Here is a 25,478-nt window from a genome sequence, read left to right on the forward strand (position 1 = left end):
GGATGGGGTGACTGGGTGATAGACACTGGGGAGGGTATGTGCTCTGGTAAGCACTGTGAATTGTGCAAGACTGTTGAATCTCAGATCTGTACTTCTGAAACAAATAATGCAATATATGTTAAGAAAAAAAAAAAAGAAGAAGAAGAAGGTAGCGGGAGGGGAAGAATGAAGCGGGGGAAATCGGAGGGGTAGACAAACCATGAGAGACGATGGACTCTGAAAAGCTAACAGGGTTCTAGAGGGAGGGGGTTGGGAGGATGGGTTAGCCTGGTGGTGGGTATTGAGGAGGGCACATTCTGCATGGAGCACTGGGTGTTATGCACAAACAATGAATCATGGAACACTTCATCTAAAACTAATGATGTAATGTATGGGGATTAACATAAGAATAAAAAAAAAAAGTTCATTTTTTATTCTGTATTATTTGATTTACTAATGAAAAGTTAAGACTTTAAAAATACAACTACATACCACTTGTATACTTAAATATATTATAATACTTTAATATTATCATTTCAATCAAATCAAATTTATTAATCACATTTAAATTTTTTGTTTCATACATGATGAGTTGTGTAAGATTTGGTTTTGTTAAGAACAAAACCACAGGCCCCAAATGGTGTCACTTTAAAATTTACTTAGTTGAATTTTGGTATTTAACTGTTCAAATTAGGCTAAGGAAATACTTCCGTTTGAAAGACTGCTTCCTACCTCTTCAGAGAGGACACACTGGAGACGAGAATAGCCATTTCTCCTGTAACCATAGGAAGAGGCTGAGTTTTCATCAAATAGCCTAACGTGTAGGAAGTGGGTTTATGGGATCAGAGTGCATGTGTCCTCTACCCCCCTTCCCCATTAGGTAAAGCTGGGTCTGATGTGTGCTAACAAGGCCCGGCTAACCCTGTGCCTGGCTTGTCCTTTTCTCCCACATTACAGAATTCTGCCTCCTACAAGGGAAGCATGGTGGCTTTGAGCTCGAGAGAAGTGGCTCTGTCTTCATGGACCCTCTGCCCTTTCAAGAGTTTGCATCTGGGGACATGCCAGATGCTGGGCAGGGACCATCTGCCCTGGATTGGCCGTTGAGTGTTTTAAAACAAGGTATTGCCAGCAGGGTTGGGTGTGGTGAGCTGATGGCTACTTGCACTGCGCTGCAAGAGGTGATGTGGCTGGCCTTCATGGTCGAGGACTCCTTAGAGACTTAATGGAGAACAGAGAGGACAATGCCTCCAAGTGGGACATAGTCCACTCAGCAGGATGCACCTCAGTGGGATCTTAGGGAACCTCAGGTCTTAGGTGCCATGTTTTGAGGAAGGGGTGGAAGACTGAGGACTGAGAGGGCATTTTCTTTCATTTTAACCATAGAAGGCTTGCATTAAAAATAGCTAGTCAGCAACAAAGAGAGGGAACCCCAAATTTGCATCTGTTTCGTGATATTCCAGCCTTCACTGCCAACACAGGCAAGGCTTTGTCAGCATTTTGAAATGCTCTCTTGGGGGCTCTCTGTCCACATGGCTTGAAGCACTGCAGTGCCATGGCATCCGGTGAGGAGGAGGGGAGTACCTGGGACGTGCCTGCAGCAGCTCCTTTTATTCTCCGTAGCGTGTTGTGTTTTAAAAAATTGGCTTTTCTCGTGGTGGTCTGGGGGGGGGTGGGGGAGCGCAGTGTATGTCAGGAGAGGAAACAGGCAAGGAAAAGGTGAAACACACAATCAGGAAAGAGCTTGGTAAAAAGAGCTAGGAGCAGCTCAGAATATGGTCTGGCTGGGACGATAAGATTCTTACCTGTGGGGCTTTGGTGAGTCCCAAACCAGAAGATGCTTCTGTTTCTGTAGCAAAAGTGCCAGTGTTGGAAGAAATGGCAAGGAAGGCCCAATCTTAAGATGGGGCGTCCCCATTCTCTGCTTCTTTGAGATGGATGATTGGGTGTGACTTCCAGCTGCCGTTTCAGCACTGCTATGGGTTAGAACCACAGCAGAGCGGCCCCGCAGCTTTGAACTGTGCTACAGGGAAGTGACGAGACAGGTCGTGGGCTGCAGCTTCCTTATAATTTCCTCTCCACCAGTCCACCCTGTCTGTTGGCCATTCTAGTCAGCCTGGGGTGGAATGGGATGGGTGGGCCTGTGAAACAGGAGTAGGATGGGGGGCAGCCTGGCCTTTGTGCCCTCAGACTCCAGACCAACCAGGAAAGCTCTTCTCTCTAGGCTGGCGTGGCAAAGACCCATCTGTGTTCATAGGGAAGTTTTTGAATATGTCAGGGACTGATGTGACCTGTTCTCTCCATGTGGCTGACAGCTGTGTGATGGAATTTGCCATCAGCAGACGTGTAGTACATTATGTATTAGTATGCATCCCTGCATATGAAAGCTGTGGTTTATCAAATCTTGCTTGTAAATCCCCACTGGGCTTAATTTACTAGAAGTGTTTCAGTGTCTTAAAAAAAAAAAGATTTAAGGAGAGAGCCTCAAGCATCCTGCAGAGGATGTGCATAACCTAGCCAGATGGGCCTGTGTGCCTGTTCTCCAGGATGGGTGAAGAATAATGAGTGGGAAAAGTGGAATGGCTGTGTTTGCCATGAAAACAGGGTGTCAGACTTTGAGAAGCAAGCATTAAATATTAAAGGATAAAAAAACTGCATGGTGTTAGAAGAAAGAACATGGAAAATAATGGCCTTTGGATTTCTATGGCTGTGGAGCCCTGTAAAAGCACTGACTGGTTAGTAATTCAGCCTGGATAACTTACTTCTCTAGAAATCATGCTAAAGAGGGGTCTAAATAATTGATCAGACTTTTCCAGGATAATAGACATAATGTTTAGTGAGTCATCAGAACAAAAGAGTGAAGTCGGAAGCAGATCTGGGCAGCCCTCTCGCTTGTCTCTTTTCGTCCCCCTTGTTTCTGGTTGTTGAAAACGTGCAGGGCGGTAGCCAGCTCGAGGCCTGACTTGAGGTCCACGACTGGCCCTGCTCAGGGGAGTCCCCCGTCTGGAGGCGTGCACGGCGGTCCTGACGCGGGGCGCACTGTGCCTTCACAGCCACTCTGCTCTTGGAGAGGAACTTCCATCCCTTTGCGGGGCTGCCGGAACAGCAGCAGACAGCACTGAACAATGTCTTCCAGGCGGTCCTGTCTGACGAAGAGTCACTTATGGCCCTGGAGCAAGTGGTAAGACCAGGGACCTCTCGAGACTGTTTCCACCTGGGTTTCCGGGAGATGTGGGCAGGCTAGACCTCTTGGGATAAAGCCGTGAGCTGGGATAAGATTGTATTTGAAATGTCCCCACCTCCTTTAAACCTTCAAGCTTCTTTTTTTCTAACTCCCAGGTCCTTAGTGTTCTAACCGAAGAAAGGTGGTTGATGTCAGGAATTGAAGGGTAGATTGGTTCCCTAAGGGCTGTTGGAACAAGTTACTACAAACTCTGTGGCTTCGAACAACAGAAATTTATTCTCTTAGAGTTCGTTCTGGAGGCCAGAAGTCTGGAGCTGAGATGTCAGCAGGGCCCTGCTTCCCCCACAGGCTCGGGGGTGGGGTGGGGGGTGGAGAACTCTTCCCTGCCTCTTCCAGCTTCTGGTGGCTCCTGATGCTCCTTGGCTTGTGGCCACACTGCTCCAGTCTCTGTCTCCCCATGCCTCTGTCCTCTGTGTCAGTGTCCTCCCCTTTTCTCTTAAAGGACACTCACCATTGGATATAGGGGCCCACTCCAGTCTAGGAGCATCTCATCTTGAGATCCTTACCTCAATTATATCTGCAGACTCTTACTCCTACTCCAAATAAGGTCATACTCTGAAGTTCCAGGTGAACATATATTTGAGGGCCATGATTCCACCCCACTACAAGGGGGCTGTGTGGTAGAGTCCAATAAGTCAACTTATTCTATTTAGAATAGGTTAAAAAGCAGGCCTTTATATTTTTCTGTTTTGTAGCAGAAGGATTTTCTGGGAAGGTTGAATTCCTTAACTGTTATTTGTACAAATGGTGAGGGACACACCAGCTGCCCACCTGCCAGACTTTGTACTCTCCTTTGTTAAGGGGGCTGGGGCACTATTAAGATGATTTATATGATAGCTTTTTGTTTTATTTTGTTTTTTTTGTTATTCTATTATTCAGAGTTGTTGAACTCTGATTTTCTGATTCAGTGCTTAATGGTTTCCAAGAGAGCATTCAGTTATTTTTCCCTCTTGCAATTGGATTGTGCCAAAAGAGTTTAGCTACCAGTGATGGAACCTGCAATTGTTGAAATAGTCCCAACAGTCCAGGAGATCTGGGGTGTTCTGGAGGATGTGAAGCTCACAGAAGGGTGTGCTAGCCCCAGGGAGAATACAAATGTTTCAAAAAGCCCACTGATTTATACTTCCTAAAATAGCTCCTTCCAAGAGGGAAATCTCAGACCAGTCCCCTTTGGAAAGAACATCAACTGCCCTGTCAGGTGCAGGAGCAAGCTGCTCAGGTGGTGTGGGCTGGTGGGCTCGTTTATGAATGCATCTGATGTGGAGGTTACAATGGAGACGAGCTCACTAGGTGGTCCTGAGCTGGCTGAGGTGGCCTTCACTGGCAGGGCCACCCACCTCCCAGCAGGCCCAATGTAGATGGCTGAGGCTGCCTTGGGCCCAGCTGGGAATGTGGCTGGGGGCTGGTATGCTAAGTTAAAAGCTGGAGAACCATGATGGGACAATGCTTTATGTTCCCTTCCTTAGTTCTGCATGTAGTCACCTATTCCTGGTTCCTGGTACAACCTGACAGACCCTGCCTTGTCCTGGAAGGTTCTATCCATAGTTCCCTGCATCCGTCCTCCCCTCTCTTTGAGAGAATAGTACCTGGCAAGGCTGTTTACTCTCTCCTTATGAGAGATTAGTGATTTCAAAACAGAAAAGAATGCAGGGTTTTGCTTTTCTTGTGAGATAGTGGAAGGGTAAGCGGTTGCATGTCGTGGGGCAGAGGCTCAGCTTGGCCTCTGGCTTTACTATGTCTGTCTCTTTTCTCCTCTCCCTGCAGTGTGAGGATGTGGTGAGCGGCCTGTCACCCCCACTGGCAATACTGGGGGAGCTGAAGCCCCCACAGCAGCAGGACGTCATGGCTTTCCTATGTTTGGTGGGGTACGGAGTACGGGGTGGGTGTCCAGGCCTGGCGGATACACTCAGCAACCAGAAGCTCTTTTCTACAGCCTACTTCTTGGTCAGTGCCCTAGCAGGTATGGAAAAAGGAATGCTGTTGCTGCTCTGAAATTGCTTTGCTTGCTATTGTGGAAGATTTGGTACCTGTGGTTTCCTCCCTTTCAGCAGTATAGGGAGGGTCAGTGGAAGGCTGAGGAAGCTTTTATGATTGCCGTGAAAAGTCAGACTCGTGTGACACCAGCCTCCTCTGTTCTCTCAGAGAGCATGTCTCTCTCCTCCTCCGGGGAGGGCTGTCAGCGGGCACACACCCTCAGCAGCACAGGAAGGCTTCTCCTCAAACACAGCCTGCGGTTCACACTTGAGCCTTGACACTGCTGCGTGGCAGTGGCTTTCATTGGGCAACGGTTCTCTCCCCTAGTGTTTCGGTACTTCTGGTCCTCTTTATAAACTCATTGGCCACTTTGTGGCCATTTGGGCAGGGAGACTGTGGAGAGCATCCTGATGCACTAGGATGCTGGGCCCAGTCAACACAGCCTCTACCCTGATCCTGAGATGGCCCTCGCAGGGGCATGGCCATGAAGTTATCACTAACTACCAGTGGACCCCGCCCTGCCACTCCTCTACCACTGCCATCCATAATTCACCATGCCAGAGAGGCTGCGGTATCAGAAGGTAGCCACTCTGTGTAGGCTTTCAGTTCCTTCAAGGAAAGGCAAGACCTGGCCCATCAGCCCAGGATCCTTTTCCCCACAACTTCCCTTCCTGGTGATATTATTAGAAGTGTTGAGTTCAGGATGCATTCATGGTTCCTCCCTAGCACCACAGAGGAACAGAAGCCAAGCAGATCTTCAGTTTTTTAAAAATTAATCATAGAGGATCCCTCTCTTAGCTCTACATGCTGATGAATATATGCTCTTGTTCTAAGTCATGGATAAAAGTTTTGGCTGGGACAGGACATAAGATAGAGGCCTGTGGAACCCCACTAGAGAACCTTTCCCCCCTGATGTTAACATCAGTGTACTAGAGGTTTTAAATACAGTCATTCTGTCAGGGGCTAACCCACTGGCCAGAATTTTCCAGCATGTGAAGGGCCTTTTCTTCACATACCATATTACTTATTGAAATATTTCTATCAATAGGCTAGTTCAGAAGTGATATGAAATATGCAGTATATGTCTGACATCATGAATGCCTCACAGTCCCCTGCTCCTTGAAACCTGGACACAGGTTCAAATTCTCTGCAACCTTGCACATAGGGAGCCGTTGGGAGTTGACCCATAACATGAGATTTGCTGTTTCTGAGCTGGAAGCTTGGGGGTAGTGGAATCTTTAAGTGCAGCTGAAAATATCTAGTCAATTTCTGAACCAACAATGCCCTCTTGCATCTCTCTGAATTGATATCTCATTTACATGTTGGTCACTGCAGAGGTCAGATCAGCTCTTTCATTGTAAAGCCCTTCCAAGTGTTCCTGCTAATCCTCTGCCCTTCTTTTTTTCCCAATATATATATTTTTAAAAGATTTTATTTATTTGAGAGAGAGAGAGAGCACATGAGAGGGGGGAGGGTCAGAGGGAGAAGCAGGCTCCCTGCTGAGCCGGGAGCCCAATGTGGGACTCGATCCTGGGACTCCAGGATCATGACCTGAGCCGAAGGCAGTCGCTTAACCAACTGAGCCACCCAGGTGCCCAATCCTCTGCCCTTCTGAGTTGACCTTTCCCTCTTGTAAAAACAGTCTTCTCTCTTTAGAACCTGGGGAAAATGCTGGAACAGAAAATGGCCTCTCCTTGAGTCCTGTCTGCAGCTTTCTAAATAGTAACACCAGTTACCAGCTTTATAGTGCCTAACTTTTAAAAAGAGATAAAATTTACATCATATTAGTTTTAGGTGTACCACAATTCCATATTTGTATACATTGTAAAATGATCGCAGTATGTCTAGTTAATACATAGTTACAAATTTTTCTTTCTTACAAATTTTTTTCTTATGAGAATTTTTAACATTTATTTTTAGCAACTTTCAAATATACAATACAGTATTGTTAACGATAGACATCATGCTGTACATTACATGCTCATGATTCACTTTTTTAATAGCTGGAAGTTTGTACTTTTAACCACATTCATTCATTTCCATCTTTCCCAACCCCCCACTTGCCTCCTCCTTCTGGAAACCCTCAATCTGTTCTCTGTATCTATGAGCTTTTTTTTTTTATTTTGTTATGTTAATCACCATACATTACATCATTAGTTTTTGATGTAGTGTTCCATGATTCATTGTTTGTGTATAACACCCAGTGCTCCATGCAGAACGTGCCCTCCTTAATACCCATCACCAGGCTAGCCCATCCCCCCACCCCCTCCCCTCTAGAATTCTGTTTGTTTCTCAGAGTCCTCTATAAGCTTTTTGTTTATTTAAAGATTCTACATATAAGTGACATCATGTGGTATTTGTCATTCCCTGACCTTTTTCACTTAGCATAATGTCCTCAGGGTCTGTCCATATGTCACAAATGACAAGATTTCCTTCTTTCCTTCCTTTTTCATGGCTGAATAATATTGCACTGTATATACACACATTTTCTTTATCCATTCATCCATCAGTGCTTCCAAATCTTATTTTAAGTAATGCTGCAGTGAATGTGGGGGTGCATATATAAATTTTCTGAGGTTGGTGTTTTTATTTTCTTCAGATACTTATCCAGAAGTGGAATTGCTATATCATATGGCAGTTCTAGTTTTAAATTCCATACTGTTCCATAGTGGCTGTACCAATTTACATTCCTACCAATAGTGCACAAGGATTCCCTTTTCCCCATATCCTCACCAACACTTGCTATTTGTCTTTTTGAAAAATAGCCATTCTAACAGGTGTGAGGTAATATCTCATTGTGATTCTGATTGGCATTTCTCTGATGATTAGTAACATTAAGCACCTTTTCATGTACCTATTGGCTATCTGTAGGTCTTTGGAAAAATGTCTATTCAGATCCCTTGCTCATATTGATTAGATGGTTGGGGGATTTTTGTTTGTTTTGCTATTGAGTTATAGGAGTCCTTTTATATTTTGGATATTAACACCTTATCAGAATTATCTTTGTAAATATTTTTTCCCATTCAATAGGTTGCCTTTTAATTTTGTTGGTTTCCTTTGCTGTGCAGTTCTTTGGTTTGATGTAGTCCTACTTAATTTTGGTTTTGTTGCCTTTGATTTTGGTGATTTTTTTTGTGGATTTGACACAAATGCAGTCTCAAGTTGCTTATTACCTTTGTTGTTTTCTTCTAGGAGTTTTGTGGTTTCGGGGCTTATGTTCAAATCTGAGTTAATTTTTGTGTATGGTGTAAAACAGTGATCCAGTTTCATTCTTTTGATATGGCTGTTCAATTTTCCCAGTGCTGCTTACTAAAGAGACTGTCTTCTCCCCATTGTATATTTCTGGCTCTGTGTCATAAATTGGGTTTATTCTGGGCTCTCTATTCTGTTCCATTGATCTATAGTCTTTTTTTTTTTTTTTAAAGATTTTTATTTATTTGTTTAACACAGAGCACAAGTAGGCAGAGCAGCAGACAGAGGGAGAGGGAGAAGCAGGCTCTCCGCCGAGCAGGGAGCCTGATGAGGGGCTCGATCCCAGGACCCTGGGATCATGACCTGAGCTGAAGGCAGCCGTTTAATGACTGAGCCACCCAGGCGCCCCTCTATAGTCTGTTTTTATGCAATACTGTACTGTTTTGATCAGTATAGCTTTGTAATATAGTTTGAAATAAGACAATGTGATGCCTCCAGCTTTGTTCTTCTTTCTCAAGATTGCCTTGGCTATTTGGGGTCTTTGTGGTTCCATACAAATTTTAGAATTGTTTGTTCTATTTCTGTGAAAAATACCATTGGAATTTTGATACAGATTGTATCCAGTCTGTACATTGCTTTGGGTAGTATGGACATTTTAACAATATTAATTCTTCCAATTCATGAACACAGACTATTTTTCCATTTATTTTTGTCTTCTTCAATTTCTTTCATCAGCGTCCTAGTTTTCAGTGTAGAGGTCTTTCATCTCCTTGGTTAAATTTATTCCTAGGTATTTTATTCTTTTTGATGTAATTATAAATGGGATTTTCTTAATTTCTCTTCTGATTATTCATTAGTATATAGAAACACAACAGAGTTTTGTGTATTGATTTTGTATCCTGTAACTTGTTTAAATTTATTTGTTCTAATAGTTTTTTGGTAGTGTTTATTTCTTATATATAGTATCATGTCATCTATAAATAGTGACGGTTTTACTTCTTTCTTTCCAATTTGGATGTGTTTTATTTCCTTTTCTAGCCTAATTGCTCTGGCTAGGATTCTAATATTATATTGAATAAAAGTGGTGAGAGTGGGCATCCTTGTCTTGTTTCTGATCTTAGAGGAAAAGCTTTCTGCTTTTCACCATTAATGATGTTAGCTATGGGCTTGTCATATATAGCCTTTTTATGTTGAAGTACATGGTCTCTATACTTTATTGACTTTTTTTTTAATATCATAAATGGATGTTGAATTTTGTCAAATGCTTTTTCTGCATCTATTGCGATGATTATATGATTCTTATCCTTCACTTGGTTACTGTGGTGTATGATGTTGCTTGCTTTATGGAAGTTCAGCCATCCTTGCATTCCTGGAATAAATCCCATTTGATCATGGTGTATGAGCCTTTTAATGTACTGTTCAAGTCAGCTTGTGAATATTTTGTTGAGGACTTTTGCATCTATGTTTATCAGGGATATTGGTCTGTAGTTTTCTTGTGGCCTCCTTGTCTGGTTTTGTTATCATGGTAATACTGGCCTTGAAAAAGGAGATTCCAAGGGTTTGAGAAGGATCAGTATTAATTTTTCTTTAAATTGTATTTTTATTTAAGTAAGCTTTATGCCCAACGTGAGGCCTGAACTCACGACCCTGGGATCAAGAGTCACGTGCTCCACCAACTGGGCCAGCTGGGTGCCCCAGTATTAGTTTTTCTTTTTCTTCTTCTTTTCTCTTCTCTTTTCCTTCCTTCTTCTTTCTTTTTCTCTCTCTCTCCTTTCTTTCTTCTTTTCTTCTCTTTTCTCCTTCCCTCCCTCCCTTCCTTCGGTGGGCAGCAAAGCAAGATTTATTGAGCGATAGCAAAGTGATAGTAAAATCTCCCAAGGAGGGAGAGGACCCGAAGGGGTTGCCCTAATTTTTCTTTAAATCTTTTATAGATTTCTTTTTTTTTTTTTTAAAGATTTTATTTATTTATTCATGAGAGATAGAGAGAGAGGCAGAGGCAGAGGGAGAAGCAGGCTCCCCGCGGAGCAGGGAGCCCGATGCGGGACTCAATCCCAGGACCCTGGGATCATGACCTGAGCTGAAGGCAGATGCTTAACTGACTGAGCCACCCAGGCGTCCCAAATCTTTTATAGATCATCCATGAAGCCATCTGGTCCTGGACTTTTGTTTGTTAGGAGGTTTTTGGTTACTGATTTAGTCTGCTTTCTCATAATCAGTCTGTTGAGTTTTTCTATTTCTTCCTGATTTTGTCTTGGTAGGCTGTATGTAGGAATTCATCCATTTCTTCTAGCATGTCCAATTTGTTGGCGTATAGTTGTTCATAGTAGTTTCTCAAGATCCTTTGTATTTCTGTGTTATCAGTTGTAATTTCTCTTTTATTTCTGATTGTATTTACTTGAGTCTTCTATTTCTTGATGAGTGTAGCTAAAGGTTTATCAAAGAACCAGCTCTTGATTGTATTGGTCTTTTTATTCTGTTTATTTCCATTATGATCTTCTGTTATTTCCTTCTACTAAATTAGGGCTAAGTTTATTCTTCCCTTCCTAGTTCCTTCAGGTATAAAGTTATGATGTGTATTTGAGATTTTTCTTGTTTCTTAGGGGAAATTATTGCCATGAACTTCCCTCTTGAACTGCCTTTACTGCATCTATTAAGTTTCAATATGTTTTATTTCCATTTCCATTTGTCTCAAGGTACCTTTTGAATTCTCCTTTGATTTCTAATTTCATCCATTGATCACTGAGTAGCATTTTTGATATCTACATATTTGTGACTTTTCCAGTTTCTTCTGTTAATTGATTTTAGTTTTATACCACTGAAATCATATTAAGCATCTTTCCCAATCACAGTCTTCTTAAATTTATTAAGACTTGTTTTGTGGCATAATATGTGATCTATCCTAGGGAGTATTCTGTATATATCTGTTAAGTCCATCTTAATGTGTTGTTTAAGGCTGAGGTTTCCCTACTGATAATCTGTCTGGATGATCTATCCCTGATAAGTGGGGTATGAAGTTCCCTACTATTACTATATTGTGTGTATTTCTCTCTTTAGGTCTGTTAATATTTGCTTTATGTATTTAGGTGTTCTTATGCTGGGTGCATAAATGTGTTATATTTTCTTGTTGTACTGACCCATTTATCATCATATAATGCACTTTTTTGTCTTATTACAGTCTTTGTTTTGAAGTCTATTTTGTTTAAGTTTAGCTATGCCCCCTTTCTTTTGGTTTCCATTTAGATGGAATACCTTTTACCAACTTCCAGCCTGTATCTTGACATCTTATGTCTCTTGTAGGCAGCATATAGATGGGTCCTTTGAATTTTTTTTTTCCATTCAACCACTCTGTCTTTTGACTGGAGAATTTAGTCCATTTATATTTAAACTAGTTAATAATAGGTATGTACTTATTGCTATTAAAAACTTAATTTTTGACTGTTTTGTAGTCTTTTGTTCCCTTTCTTGCTCTCTTCCTTTGATGATTTTCTGTAGTTGTATGCTTAGATTCTGTTCTCTGTGTATCTACTATAGGTTGTTGCTTTGCAGTTACCATGATGCTTACATATAACAACTTATTTTTAAAAGTCAATTTTATTTATTTGAGAGAGAGAGCACGAGCAGAGGGAAGGGCAAAGGGAGAGGGAGAATCAGATTCCCCACTGAACAGGGAGCACAAGGTGGGGCTCGATCCCAGGACCCAGGGATCATGACCTGAGTCAAAGGCGGACGCTTAACCAACTGAGCTACCCAGGCATCCTTATAATAGTCTATTTTAAGTTGGTAACAACTAAAGTTTGAATGCATTCTAAAGCCCCACAGTTTTACTACCTCCTCCACCACATTTTAAGGTTTTGATGTCAGTTTATACCTTTATGTCTTGTGTATGCCTTAACTAATCATTGTATAGTATTTTTACTACTATGTAGAATTAAACATTTTTTTCTTTTATTAACTTTTAAATTTTAATTCCAGTATAGTTAACATACAGTGTTATATTAGTTTCAGGTGCACAATATAGTGATTCAACAATTCTATATATTACTCAGTGCTCATCATAAGTGTATTATTTAATACCCATCATCTATTTCACCTATCCCTCCCCCCCCACCTCCCCTCTGGTAACCATCAGTTTCTTCTCTATAGTTGAGAGTCTGTTTCTTGGTTTCACTCTTTTTTTTTTTTTTTTTGGCTCATTTATTTTTCTTAAATTCCACATATGAGTGAAATCGCATGGTATTTGTTTTTGATGGACTTATTTCACTTAATATTATACACTTTAGCAACATCCATGTACTTGTCCATGGCAAGATTACATTCCTTTTTATGGCTAATATTCCATTGTGTGTGTGTGTATATGTGTATGTGTATACATATCTCACATCTTCTGCACCCAATTCGTCTATCCATGGACACTTGGGCTGCTTCCACAATTTGGCTAATGTAAATAATGCTCCTGTAAATATAGATGTGCATGTATCCCTCTGAATTAGTGCTTTTGTATTCTTTGGGTAAATACCCAGTAGTGCAATTCCTGGATTGTAGGGTAGTTCTAATTTTTTGAGAAACCTCCATACATTTTCCCCACAGTGGCTGTACCAGTTTGCATTCCCAACAACAGTGCAGGAAAGTTCCTTTTTCTCCACATCCTTGCCAACACCTGTTGTTTCTTGTGTTGTTGATTTTAGCTATTTTGACAGGTGTGAGGTGATATCTCATTGTAGTTTTGATTTGCATCTCCCTGATGATGTGTGATGATGAGCATCTTTTCATGTGTCTGTTGGCATCTGTATGTCTTCTTTGGAGGAATGTCTGTTCACGTCTTCTGCTCATTTTTTTAATTGGATTATTTGTTTTTTTTGGATGTTGATATATAGAAGTTCTGTATAAATTTTGGATACTAACCTTTATTAGAGATATCAGTGCAAATATCTTCTCCCATTCCATAGGTTGCCTTTTAGTTTTGTTGTTTCCCTCACCATGCAGCTTTTTATTTTGATGTAGCCCAACAGTTCATTTTTGCTTTTGTTTTCTTGCCTCAGAAGACATACCTAGAAAAAAGTTGCTGTGTTCTTTTCTAGGAATTTCATGGTTTCCTGTCTTACATTTAGCTCTTTAATCCATTTTGAGTTTATTTTTGTGTAAGAAGGTGGTCCAGTTTCATTCTTTTGCATGTTGCTGTCCAGTTTTCCTAACACCATTTGTTGAAGAGATTGTCTTTCCTGGATATTCTTTCCTGCTTTGTTGAAGATTAATTGACCATATAATTGTGGGCTTATTTCTGGGTCTTCTCTTTTGGTCCAATGATCTATATGTCTGTTTTTTTTGCCAGGATCGTCCTGTTTTGATTACTACAGCTTTGTAATATAACTTAATATCCAGAATTGTGATGCCTCCAGCTTTGCTTTTGTTTTTCAAGACTGCCTTGTCTATTTGGAGTCTTTTGTGGTTCCATACAAATTTTAGGATTGTTTGTTCTAGTTTTGTAAAAAGTGCTGTTGGAATTTTGATAGAGATTGTATTAAATATGTAGAATTGCTTTGGATTGTATAGATATACTAACAGTATTTGTTTTTCCAATGCATGAGCACAGAATCTTTCCATTTCTTTATGTTGTCCTCAATTTTTTCATCAATGTTTTATAGTTTTCAGAGTACAATTTTTTACCTTTTTGTTTAGGTTTATTTCTAGGTATCTTATTATTTTTGGTGCAACGGTAAATGGGATTTAAAAAAAAAAAATATTTGAGAGAGCATGAGAGCAAGAGAGATTGAGAGAATGGGGGCGGGGGGAGAGGCAGAGGGAGAAGCAGACTCGTGGAGCAGGGAGCCCAATGTGGGACTCAATCCCAGGACCCTGGGATCATGACCTGAGCTGAAGGCAGACGCTTAACCGACAGCCACACAGGTGCCCCAATGGGATTGTTTTCTTAATTTCTCCTTCCGCTGCTTCATTATTGCAACAGATTTCTGTAGATTGATTTTGTATCCTGCCACTTAACTGAATTTGTTTATCCGTTCTAGCAGTTTTTTTGATGGGACTCTTTTGGGTTTTCTATATATAGTATGTCATCTGCAAAGAGTGAAAGTTTGCCTTCTTCCTTGCCGATTTGAATGCCTTTTATTTTTTTTGTTGTTTGAATCCTGTGGCTAGGACTTTCAGTACTATGTTGAATAAGAGTGCTGAGAGTGGACATCATTGTCTTGTTCCTGACTTTAGGGGAAAGGCTCTCAGTTTGTCCCCACTGAGGATGATGTTAGCTCTGGGTTTTTCACAAATGGCCTTTGTTATGATGTTGAGGTATGTTCCCTTTATACCAACTTTGTTGAGGGTTTTTGTCATGAATGGATGTTATACTTTGTCAAATGCTTTTTTCAGTGTCTATTGAAATGATCATATGGTTCTTATCCTTTCTCTTATTGATGTTATGTGTCATGTTGATTGATTTACAAATAAATCCAGGAATAAATCCTTCGTCATGGTGAATGATTTTTTTGATGTACTGTTGGGTTCTGTTTGCTAGTATTTTGTTGATGATATTTGCATTTATGTTCATCAGAGATCTTGGCCTGTAGTTCTTGTTTTTTTGTGGTGTCTTTAATTTTGGTATCAGGGTAATGCTGGTCTCATAGAATGAATTTGGAAGTTCTCCTTACTTTCCTATTTTTTGGAATAGTTTGAGAAGAATACATATTATTCTTTAAATGTTTGGCAGAATTGGCTTGTGAAACTATCTGGTCTTGGAGTTTTGTTGGGAGTTTTTAAATTATTGATTCAATTTCATTGCTGGTAATTGGTCTGTTCAAATTTTCTATTTCTTCCTGCTTCAGTTTTGGTCAGCTATATGTTTCTAGAAATTTATCCATTTCTTCTAGGTTGTTCAGTTTGTTGGCATATAGTTTTTCATAATATTCTCGTATAGTTATATTTCTGTGGTGTTTGGTATTTCTAATCTCTCATTTGTGATTTTATTTATTTGGGTCCTTTCTCTTTTTTCTTCATAGGTCTGGCTGGTGATTTATCAATATCACTGATTTTTTTCCCCCAAAGAACCAGCTCCTGGTTTCATTGAGCTGTTCTACTTTTCAGTTTCTATATCATTTATTTCTGCTCTAATCTTTATTATTTCCTTCCTTCTGCTGGCTTTAGGTTTTGTCCTTTTTCTAGCTCCTTTAGGTGTAAGATTAGGTTGTTTGACATTTTTCTTCTTGAGGTAGGCCTGTTTTCCTACATACTTCCCTCTTATGACCACTTTTGCTGCATCAAAGGTTTTAGGGACCATTGTATTTTCAGTTTCATTTGTTTCCATGTACTTCTTAATTTCTTCTTTCATTTCCTGGTTGACCCATTGACTGTTTAGTAGAATGTTATTTAACCTCCTTGTATTTGTGGTCTTCCCAGATTTTTTTCTTGTTGTTGACTTCTAGTTTCATAATGTTGTAGTCAGAAAAGATGCATGGTGTGATTCTGATCTTTTTAAATTTGTTGAGGCTTTCTCTGTGGCCTAATACATGATCTGTTCTGGAGAATGTTCAATGTGCACTTGAATAGAATATACATTCTTTAGGATGGAGTGTTCTGAATATTTATCCATGTGGTCCATTGTGTCAAAGCCATTGTTTTCTTGTTGATTTTCTGTTTGGATGATCTGTCCATTGATGTAAGTGGGGTGTTAAAGTCCCCTACTATTACTGTATTATTACAGATTATTTCCCTTATGTTTGTTGTTAACCGTTTTATGTATTTGGGTGTCCCCACGTTGGATGCATAAATATTTACAATTGTTATATCTTCTTGTTGGATTGTTTCTTTTATTATTACATAGTGCTCTTGTCTCTTATTATAGTTTTTGTTTTAAAGTCTTTTGTCCAACATAAGTACCACTACTCTGGCTTTCTTTTGACATCCATTTGCATGATAAATGTTTCTCTATCCCCTCAGTTTCAATTGGCTGGTGTTTTTATGTCTAAAATGACTCTCTTGGGGCGCCTGGGTGGCTCAGTTCGTTGGGTGACTGCCTTCGGCTCAGGTCATGATCCTGGAGTCCCGGGATCGAGTCCCACATCGGGCTCCCTGCTCGGCAGGGAGTCTGCTTCTCCCTCTGACCCTCCCCCCTCTCATGTGCTCTCTCTCTCTCATTCTCTCTCAAATAAATAAATAAAATCTTTAAAAAAAAAAAAGACTCTTGTAGGAAGCATATAGAATGGGTCTTGTTTTTTAAATCTATTCTGCCGCTTTGTCTTTTGATTGGAACATTTAGTCCTTTTTTCATTCGAAGATTTAATTTTTTTTTTGAGAGAGATGGGGCAGAGGGAGAGAGAGAGAGGATCTTAAGCAGGCTCCACGCCTAGCATGGAGCCTGACTTGGGGCTCAGTCTCAGGACCCTGAGGTCATGACCTGAGCCAAAATCAAGAATTGGATGCTTAACTGAGTGAGCCACCCAGTTGCACCCCTCATTCCAAAGTATTGATAGACATGTATTTATTGCCTTTTTTTTTTTTAACTTGTTGTGTGGTTTCTGAACATTTTCTCTGATTCTTTCTTGTCTTTCTCCCCTTCATGGTTTGCTGGTTTTCATTAGTGATACATTTGGATTTTTAAAAATTCTTTCCATATTCATTAGTGGTTTTTGATTTGTGGTATAACATCTTCTGCATATAGCAGTCTGTTTTAAATTGATGGTTGTTTATGTTTGAACCCATTTTTTATTCCTCCTATCCCCACGTTTTAGGTATATGGTGTCATATTTTACATCCTTTATTTTGTGAGTTCCTTGACTGATTTTTCACAGAAATATTTGATTTTAGTGCTTTTGTGTTTTCTACCTTCATGCTATAATTTTTGGTCTTTCCTTTCCACTCCGAGTTCCCTTTAATATTTCTTGCAGGGTTGTTTTAGTCGTTGTGAGCTCCTTTACTTTTTGTTTTGGAAAGTCCATCTCCTTCTATTATGAATAATAGCCTTGCTAGATAGAGTATTCTTGGCTGCCATTTTTCCCATTCAGTACTTTGAATATATCATGGTACTCCTTTCTGGGTTGGAAAGTTTGTGCTGAAAAATCCACTGACAGCTTTATGGGGTTTTCTTTGTATGTAACTGCCTTCCTTGTCTTGTCATTTTTAATATATTTTCATTATCACTGTATTTTTCTGTTTTAATTACAATATGTCTTTGTGTGTATCTGCTTTTATTGGGGTTTCTCTGTGCCTTCTGGATATGTTTCCTTCCCCGGTTTAGGGAAGTTTCCAGCTATTTCTTCAAATAAACTCTCTGCCCGCTTTTCTCTCTTTCTTCTGACTCCTATAATATGAATGTTATTATATTTGATGGAGTCAGAGTTCCCTATGTCTGTTCTTGTTTTGCAGGATTCTTTTTTTCCCCTGTTTTGTTCAGCTTGATTCCTTTCCATTACTCTGTCTTCTAGGTCATTAATTCCCATGCTTCTAGCCTGCTGTTCATTCCACCAAGTGTGTTTCTCACTTTGTTTATTGAGCTCTTTATCTCTGCTTTGTTACTCCTTATCTCTGTGTTAATGGTCTCACTGACATCCTCCACTCTTTTCTCAAGTCCAGTGAGTATTCTTATGATCGTTGCTTTAAATTCTTTATTAGGCATGTTACTATATCTGTTTCACTTAGATCTCTGGCCCTGGCCTTGTCTTGTTCTTTCATTCTGGACAAATTCCTCTATCTTCTCATTTTGTCGAAGTCTCTCTGCCTGTTTCTCTGTGTTAGGAAAGTTAGCTATGTCTCCTGTTCCTGAGGGTAATGGCTTTATGAAGAAGAGGTCCTACATGTAGTGCCCTGCAGTGTAGTGTCCCAGCACTTCTGGGAGTGTCTCCAATGAGTCCTGGCCTCTTTATGCTTCAGACTAGTCATTTGCCGAGGCTCTCCTTGCCTGTTGTGGGTAGTGTTTGGTCTCTGGTCTGTATGTGGCACATTTTACCTAGGTGTGCCCTGGTCTGCATGTAATGAGAACTCTGCTGCCACTGGAACTGAGGCCTCAAAACCTGCAAATCAGGAGATGCTGTGTTGGCAGGAGTTTGGGGGAGGGGACCTACTATCCTGGGACTGAGGCAAGCATGAATGGAAAGGCAGTTCTTCCAGAGCACAGGGCTTGGTGTAAATGAGTTTAGAGTGAGTGTTCACATTGTGCTGGTTCCCACAGATGGCTCTGCTTTTATGCTGATGGGTTGGGGAGGGAAATGGCACCTGCCAGTTCCTATGGTCCTGGAGGGGTCTCTCTGGGACACACTACAAGATGAGCAGATAACCTCACCACTGTGGGCTCTAGAGGCTCTTCACATTCCTGTTTCCATGTTTGTGGCTGCTCTTGGAGAGAAGGCAGGCAATGTCCTCCAAGCTCTCCCAGAGCCAAGCATGGTGACCTTTTAATTTAAAACTCCAGGCTTTAAGCACCACTGATTGCAAGAAGTCACAAAATATGAGCCGTCCTGCTTTCCAAGCCAATTGCTATGGGGATTTGTTTTCCTTGTATGCTCCCCTGTATGCTAGTCTATCTTTTGCCCTTCTCTGTGACCACGGCTCCCTCCCCACTGCTGTTGCCACAATCCATTTCTCTCCCAAGCCACATCTCTGTCCTTCCTATCTTGATTGCTGTGGTCTTTTCTCTACCTTTACTTGTGAAGTTTGTTCTACCAGTCTTTAGATAGATTTCTGGGGTTATTAGGATGATAGGATAGTTATCTAGTTGTATTTGTGGAATGAGGCAAACCTAAGATCCTCTTATTCAGCTGCCATCTTCCCCTCCTATAAGTAGGCCTCTATCACAGAAAGACTGTGGGTAGTAGTCAGCCAAGAACTGGCTCTCCATTTGTTACAGTCCCATAGGGCCCAGGCTCTCAAAAGGCAGCCATAAAAACTAGAACATCAGACTTGTGTAACAGCTCCCTTCCAGGAGATATGGGTGCCTTGGAGTGTGGTAGAGGAAGGATGCAAAGATGGTAAGCACTAGCCCCCATCCTCACAGTGTACTCCAGCAGGCCCCTTGCTCTTTTGAGAGGTCTGCCTTCAGAGTGCTGCTTTAAGTTAACGAAAGTCTGGACCCCTTTCAAAGGGCTGACTTTGTGCAGGTAAGTCCATGGGCAAGGCCTTTAAGAACCATTTCTCAGTTTGCTATAGCCTTGTGGGTCTCATGAACATGAGCCCCACTGGCTTTCAAAGCTAGGTATCTGGGGAGCTGGTCCCTCCAGTGCCTGTCTTAAAAATGTGGGGTTAAAACTAAACTCTTTGCTCCTCAGAGAAGCTTTTGAGTTCCCTTCCAACTGTGGGGTTTTTTTCCTACTTGCTTAGATGTCAGTTTTTTGTTTGCTGGCTGTGTAGTTTTTTTTTTTCCCCAAGGAAACTGTTCCATATTTGGCTGGAGGTAAGTTCAGGATCTTCCTACATCACCACTTTGAACGAGCCTCTTCATGCTTAACTTGTTTAAAGCACTTTAATCCCAGCATCTTTCCTGTCTCTTGAACACTTCCTCAAACACTTAGTGACCATAAGCATGAACTCCCCAGGTGTAATTTGTAAAACAGTCAGAATATGGAAGAGATTTCAACTTGAGAAATACTGAAGAAGCTTCTGTGTTTTAGGCACTGCTAGGTGCTGAGGTAGGAGAAAATAATCATCTGCACCCACAGGAAATTATTTCATCCTTGTGTCCCTAGTGCCATACTCAAAATAGTGAATCTGCATAACATGGAACTAAAGTATTTCCAAGAATAAGGGTGGTGGGGGGCGGGTGGATGATGATGGTTACATGGGACTCAGGAGCCACCTGAAAACTGAAGGAATGGAGGCATGAACAGGGCAGATGAGGTGTGACAGTGGTTCAGCTAGGACTTCATGTCCCAGGTGACTTTGTCATTGCCCTTCCAGGTCCTGTGATCCTTCCACCAGGGGGCCTGTACTTACCAGCTTTATCTTCCTGATTTGGGATAAGGGCCTCCATGATAATTTGTTGGCTGTTGATCTTCTCTGTGGGCAAATGCACACACAACATTTAAATGCAATTTTAGGGTGTTTTCAAGCAGGATCATTCCCTAGAGCTGCCCCATCCTCCTAGCAGCCTTCCTCCCTTAGGAATAGGATATGTTTCATTGTACTTTGCTGGGTCACAGCCTCAGTGACCTGCTGTTTATAAATAATGCAGGAGATGGACAGAGTTCTTAAGTGGTTCCTGGGCCAGGTGATGCAGCAGGTGACTCTCTTCCCTCTTTTGCCTTTTCAGTTCAAAGGTTATATCCTGAGAGATTGGGTTCTTTTAGAAACTTACCCTGGTTGGGATTTAAAATCTATTTTCAATAACACTGACTTGGATTTCCTTTCCCTGGGACTTGGCAGGGCCCTTCTGGTACAGCCCTCCACCAACTTCTTCTGTCACTGGTGCCCCTTGTGTTGAGCTAGTGGTGGGCTGGAGGGTTCTGCAGTGCCACCCCTTTGTCCAGCCACATTGCATTTTTCTCCCCAAAATGACTAATGACCTGAGTGGAACCCTTCATACTTTACCCTGTTCTCGGACATCTGCAAAAACAAAACTATTGTTGGTCAAATGAGGAAACATGTCCTAGAGGTATACCCAAAGTCACACCCCAAATACGTAGCAGAGCTCAAATACAGTTCTTGTTACCAAATTCTAGGTTCTACTTTTTTTTGGTCGGGAAATTTATATTTACGATTTAGCTGGCTAGATTCAGTTTAGATTATCCCAATTTTGTTGGCAACATCCAAAGCTTCATAGTCAGGAGCCAGTTGAACATATGCCACCTTCTATCAGGCCTGATCAGGGTGTTGACCTTGGCTATGTCCATGTCATAGAGCTTCTTCACAGTCTGGTGCTTGCTGGCCTTGACGTCCACAGTGAACACAAGTGTGTTGTCTTCATGGCTGACTTGGTAGTCGGGGAACTTAAATGATGGCATGGTGGTCCAGCTAGTTTCTCCTGGGGTGCACTCTTTTGAGGCTATTTGGGCTGTCTTCAGACACACAGTGTCTCAGGCTGTCAAAAAGTAGTTGACATGTGGGGGCACCTAGGTGGCTCAGTTGAGCCTTCAGATTGGGTAATGATCTTGGGATCGAGCCCTGTGTCAGGCTCCCTGCTCAGCAAGGAGTCTGCTTCTCTCTCCCTCTCAAATGAATAAATTAATCTTAAAAAAAAAGTAGGTGACATGGATTTTTTGTGGGTGTGACTGTGGATGCATTTCAGCATTGTTTTCTTGGCCTTCAAAGCCTTTGCTTTGACTTTGGGAGGGGCAGGGGCTTCCTTCTTTGCCATCTTCAGGAAAAGGTAGGTTCTACTTTTCAATATGATTTGCTTTTCCTGGAGTCTGTACAGTTCTTCTTGATTGGCAAATTGAATGTTAAGGACTATCCTCTAGTGAACACAGAGCTGGTTACCTTATTCCAACATCTGTTTTCTAAAAGGCCTTTGTTGCCTGTCTAGCACCATTCATTCATTTATTCAGTAATTACTGAGCATGTCCTCTGCCTGGCTGCTGGGAGAGCACTAATGTATAAATTAGATACAATTCAGGGGCTGGCCGGTTCCCATGGATTTTTTTTTTTTGTTTTTTAGACACTAATTTTTGTCTCCTGCAGAAATGCCAGATAATGCAGCAGCGCTGCTGGGTGCTTGCTGTAAACTCCAGATTATTCCTACGCTGTGTCACTTGGTAAGGAACCTCTCAGTGGGGATCTGGGAATGGGCACCTAACAATTGATAAAACACCTTTAGAATTTTTCATCTACAATAGCTCTTCAAAATAGTTTAAACAGGTATTATTACTAACCCCACTTTTTTTTACACACCATCCACATCCTACCACACATTCTATTCTACAGGAAGACTGAGGCTGAGAGGAAAAGCATTTGTACAGAGAACTTGCTTACAGGGCTAGGACCCAACCTTGTCATTAGCTTCCAAATCTCAAGCTTTCCCCACTGTTTGTTTGGAGAGAATTTTGGCCAAAGTTTGGTTGTAACATTGCAGAGAAGGAGCCTGACACCCTGTTATTTGCAATGGCAGTGCGAGGGCTAGACCAGTTTGATTCAGCTCTGCATCTAATTCACCAGGGAGGTATTTGAGAGGACTGCTTTGTCTCAGATCATTAGCTTTGTGCCCTAAGGAAATTTCATGGCAAGAGCAAGAGTTAGGTAATGATGAGCTTAGCCCTAGAGAGTTAAGATTAAGCTTTTCCTTTTTAAATTACAAACTGGTCATTAATAGAAGGAGCCATCAATAGGCTGTCCAGAAACCACTCCAATGGGGCAGGTGTTGCTCAGCCCGGGGCAGAGTAGCTGAACACACCTGGTTGGATTATTTTAAGGTCTGGTTAGTTACTAAGAGTACAGACCAAGATGCTATGTAGGCTCAAAAGACCAAAGCTCAGAGCTTTGCTCCCAGATCTAGGAAGCAGGTCTTGAGATTAAGTGCCTGGCCAGGATCCTGAAATTTGTTACCCATCCGCTCTGGGAGCTTGAACACCATGCTTAGGGCCTTGGGTACTTCTGTGCATAGCAAAGACATCTGAACAAGGCATCATTCCAAGGAGGAGTTTAGAACCCATTCACATCTGAAAGTAGATTCTACCCACCCAGAAGAATGCTGAGTTCTTATACTTTGATCACTAAAACTGAACTACTTGAAAACATGACAGCATGTATGTTCTGTCTGGTGGTGTAGTTGGGTTATGGAGATAATAAATACCATTACCTAATTGTGTGCAGTGATGAGCACGGCAGTAGCTCTGCTTTCATAGCCCAGCTCTCTGTTGCAGTAACTGAGTGCTTAGTATCTCCCAGGTTACCCTTAGTAAAGATTTACAAAATCATCAAAATACTGCAAGACCACATTAGCTAATTCCCTCTCCCAACAAACTCACACTTACTTGTCATCTTCCCTGCAGTAAGCGTTAGATTTGATCTTTGTGTTGCTTCCAAGTTCTGTTTTGTTGGTCTGAGCATAGCCAGGAGGACACATTTGGAGTTCCAGGATGGCTGGTATTCTACACGAGCACAAAACTACCCACCCACAGAGTCATTTGTCTGCTTTTGGGGGGCTGCTTAAGTAAAGAAAAAAATTTTCCTTTAAACAATTTCCTGGGTATCTTCACATAATCTGCCCTAGATATTGCAACAATCCTTAAGACAATGAGGTTCCTGCCTCCTGAAGGAATTTGGGTGTCGAGTTACTTACAGGGATTTACTTAGAACAGGGTACAGAAATGTACCAGCATTCCTATCTTTTCTTGTCTGCTGGCCAGAGTAACTTTGAGGGGCTTTTAGAAGAATAGGATCAGACAGAATCATCAGTAGACCGTCACTTTTGCCCCACCACCCTTTGGGTGGCTGTAATCTTTCATACCTAGAAGTGCCTCTGGGCACATGGGGCTGGCAGCTGTTCAGGGAAGGAAACTGGATGCTGCTCAGACCCCAGACACAGAGCCCGCTGAGGGCAGCATGTGCCAGTGCAGCTCACTCTTAAATTACTGGAATATGGTGCTTCTGCTCTGCTCAAAGAGTAGGCCTAATCTACTTTCTAAGGCAAAACTGATAGTTTATGGTCTTAGCCAAAGGTTGCTCTTAAGCCTGTGGTAACACTGTGTGAGTGGCAGTTGGTGAATCTACACGGTGTACATTTGTTAAGGCTTATTTTGATAATAGACACACAAGTACTTTTATAGTCAAATGACTGCTGCCCTTTGGACATTGGAGCAAGCTTTTAGTAAGATTTCTGGAAACCTTTTGGATTCTCTTCTGATTCAGTTAACATTCACACATACTTTAGAGGTTTACTTTTTTTTTTTTTTTTTTAAATTTTACTCTACATTAATCTGATCTGGTTTTGAATGCCTGGTAAAAATCAAATCAACTAATCTTTGTAATTACTGAAGATTTAAAAAAAATATTAGAGCAGCATCTGAAATGACCTCTCTGAAGAGCTAACATTCATTCAACACATTGACGGCCCATGTTCTATGACAGACTGGGGCCCTGGTCTCCTAAAAAGCTTAGGTTTTAGAAAACAGACTAAACAGTAACTATCAAGAGGATAATTTCAGAAAGACAGTAGAGTAATAGTGGCTGGGATATGGGGGTAGAGGGGGGAGTAGGAAAGGCCCTTCTGATGAGGCATTTCAGTGGACAATGAGAGATGAGAAGAAAAGGTTTACATGGAGCTCTGGAAGAAGAGTGTCCCAGGTAGGAATAGCAAGGGCAAAGGTTCTTGAGGCAGGAAGTATAACTGAACTGTGGTACCTATCCCTTTGAGGACATCAAGCAACTATTTAAGAAATTCTACTATCATTAAAATAAAAAGAAAAATCAAACCGTACATACTGTTGTGTATGGGAAAGTTACATTCTGAACTTTCTCATCTCCTGAAGTTAAGGGATCTAGTAGAAGGTAGAATTCAGAGTGGAGATTCAGTCAGAACTCCAGGCAAATTGGAAAAATCAGGCGTAAGGTCCTGGCCTGGGAGAAACAAATCTTGTTACATCTTAAGGGTTTTTCTGCACTACTTGGGGGGAATTTAAAAAACAGTAACAATTTAATTTTTCCCCATAATCATCTAGAAGTACATTACTATTCACCTATGTGGTTTTTCTGTAACATTTTTAAATGAATTTGCTTAAATGTGTCATTTCAGCTCCATGCTCTCTCTGATGATGGAGTATCTGATCTTGAAAATCCAGACTTGGCTCCTCTGAAGGATATGGAAAAGTTTATGATTGTGCAGCGTTTGTTTGCCTTAGCCAACATGAACCTGGAGAGACTGCAGTCATCTGTGAAAGCTGTCACCCAGAAGGACCCTAGCATTTTCCCACTAATTCTTTATATAAGCCTGAACGGACTCTGTGCTTTAGGCAGAGCACATTAATAACATCATATGTGAATTACAAGTACATGTTATCAGCCAAGGCTGGGTATTTTTCAGCACTGTTAAGATACTACTGAGTTTAGCCACCAGGTACTCTGTAAACAGTTTTTCATAAAAGGCCTGTGCTAATGACCCAATGTCTAAGTTAGATTTTAGCATCTGAAGAGCTAGAGGAGGGTTGAGAATTCTAAGCTAGTGTACAGACTT

At 41.3% G+C, this 25,478-nt stretch overlaps 1 protein-coding gene across 1 annotated transcript in view; it reads left to right on the forward strand.

Moving 5' to 3' along the window:
* Nucleotides 1–25,478, forward strand: part of GSDME (gasdermin E) — a 52,042-nt gene extending 26,564 nt beyond the window's left edge. Inside the window, exons 6-10 of the mRNA XM_081800919.1 lie at nucleotides 937–1,098; nucleotides 3,030–3,157; nucleotides 4,985–5,180; nucleotides 21,992–22,065; nucleotides 25,041–25,478. Coding sequence (XP_081657045.1) covers nucleotides 937–1,098; nucleotides 3,030–3,157; nucleotides 4,985–5,180; nucleotides 21,992–22,065; nucleotides 25,041–25,271 — 791 coding nt within the window. The 3' untranslated portion in view covers nucleotides 25,272–25,478. The remainder of the gene's footprint in view (nucleotides 1–936; nucleotides 1,099–3,029; nucleotides 3,158–4,984; nucleotides 5,181–21,991; nucleotides 22,066–25,040) is intronic.

Source organism: Leptonychotes weddellii, chromosome 12 (assembly GCF_054177405.1).
Source record: "Leptonychotes weddellii isolate Sample4059 chromosome 12, ASM5417740v2, whole genome shotgun sequence".
Classification (NCBI taxonomy): Eukaryota; Metazoa; Chordata; class Mammalia; order Carnivora; family Phocidae; genus Leptonychotes; species Leptonychotes weddellii.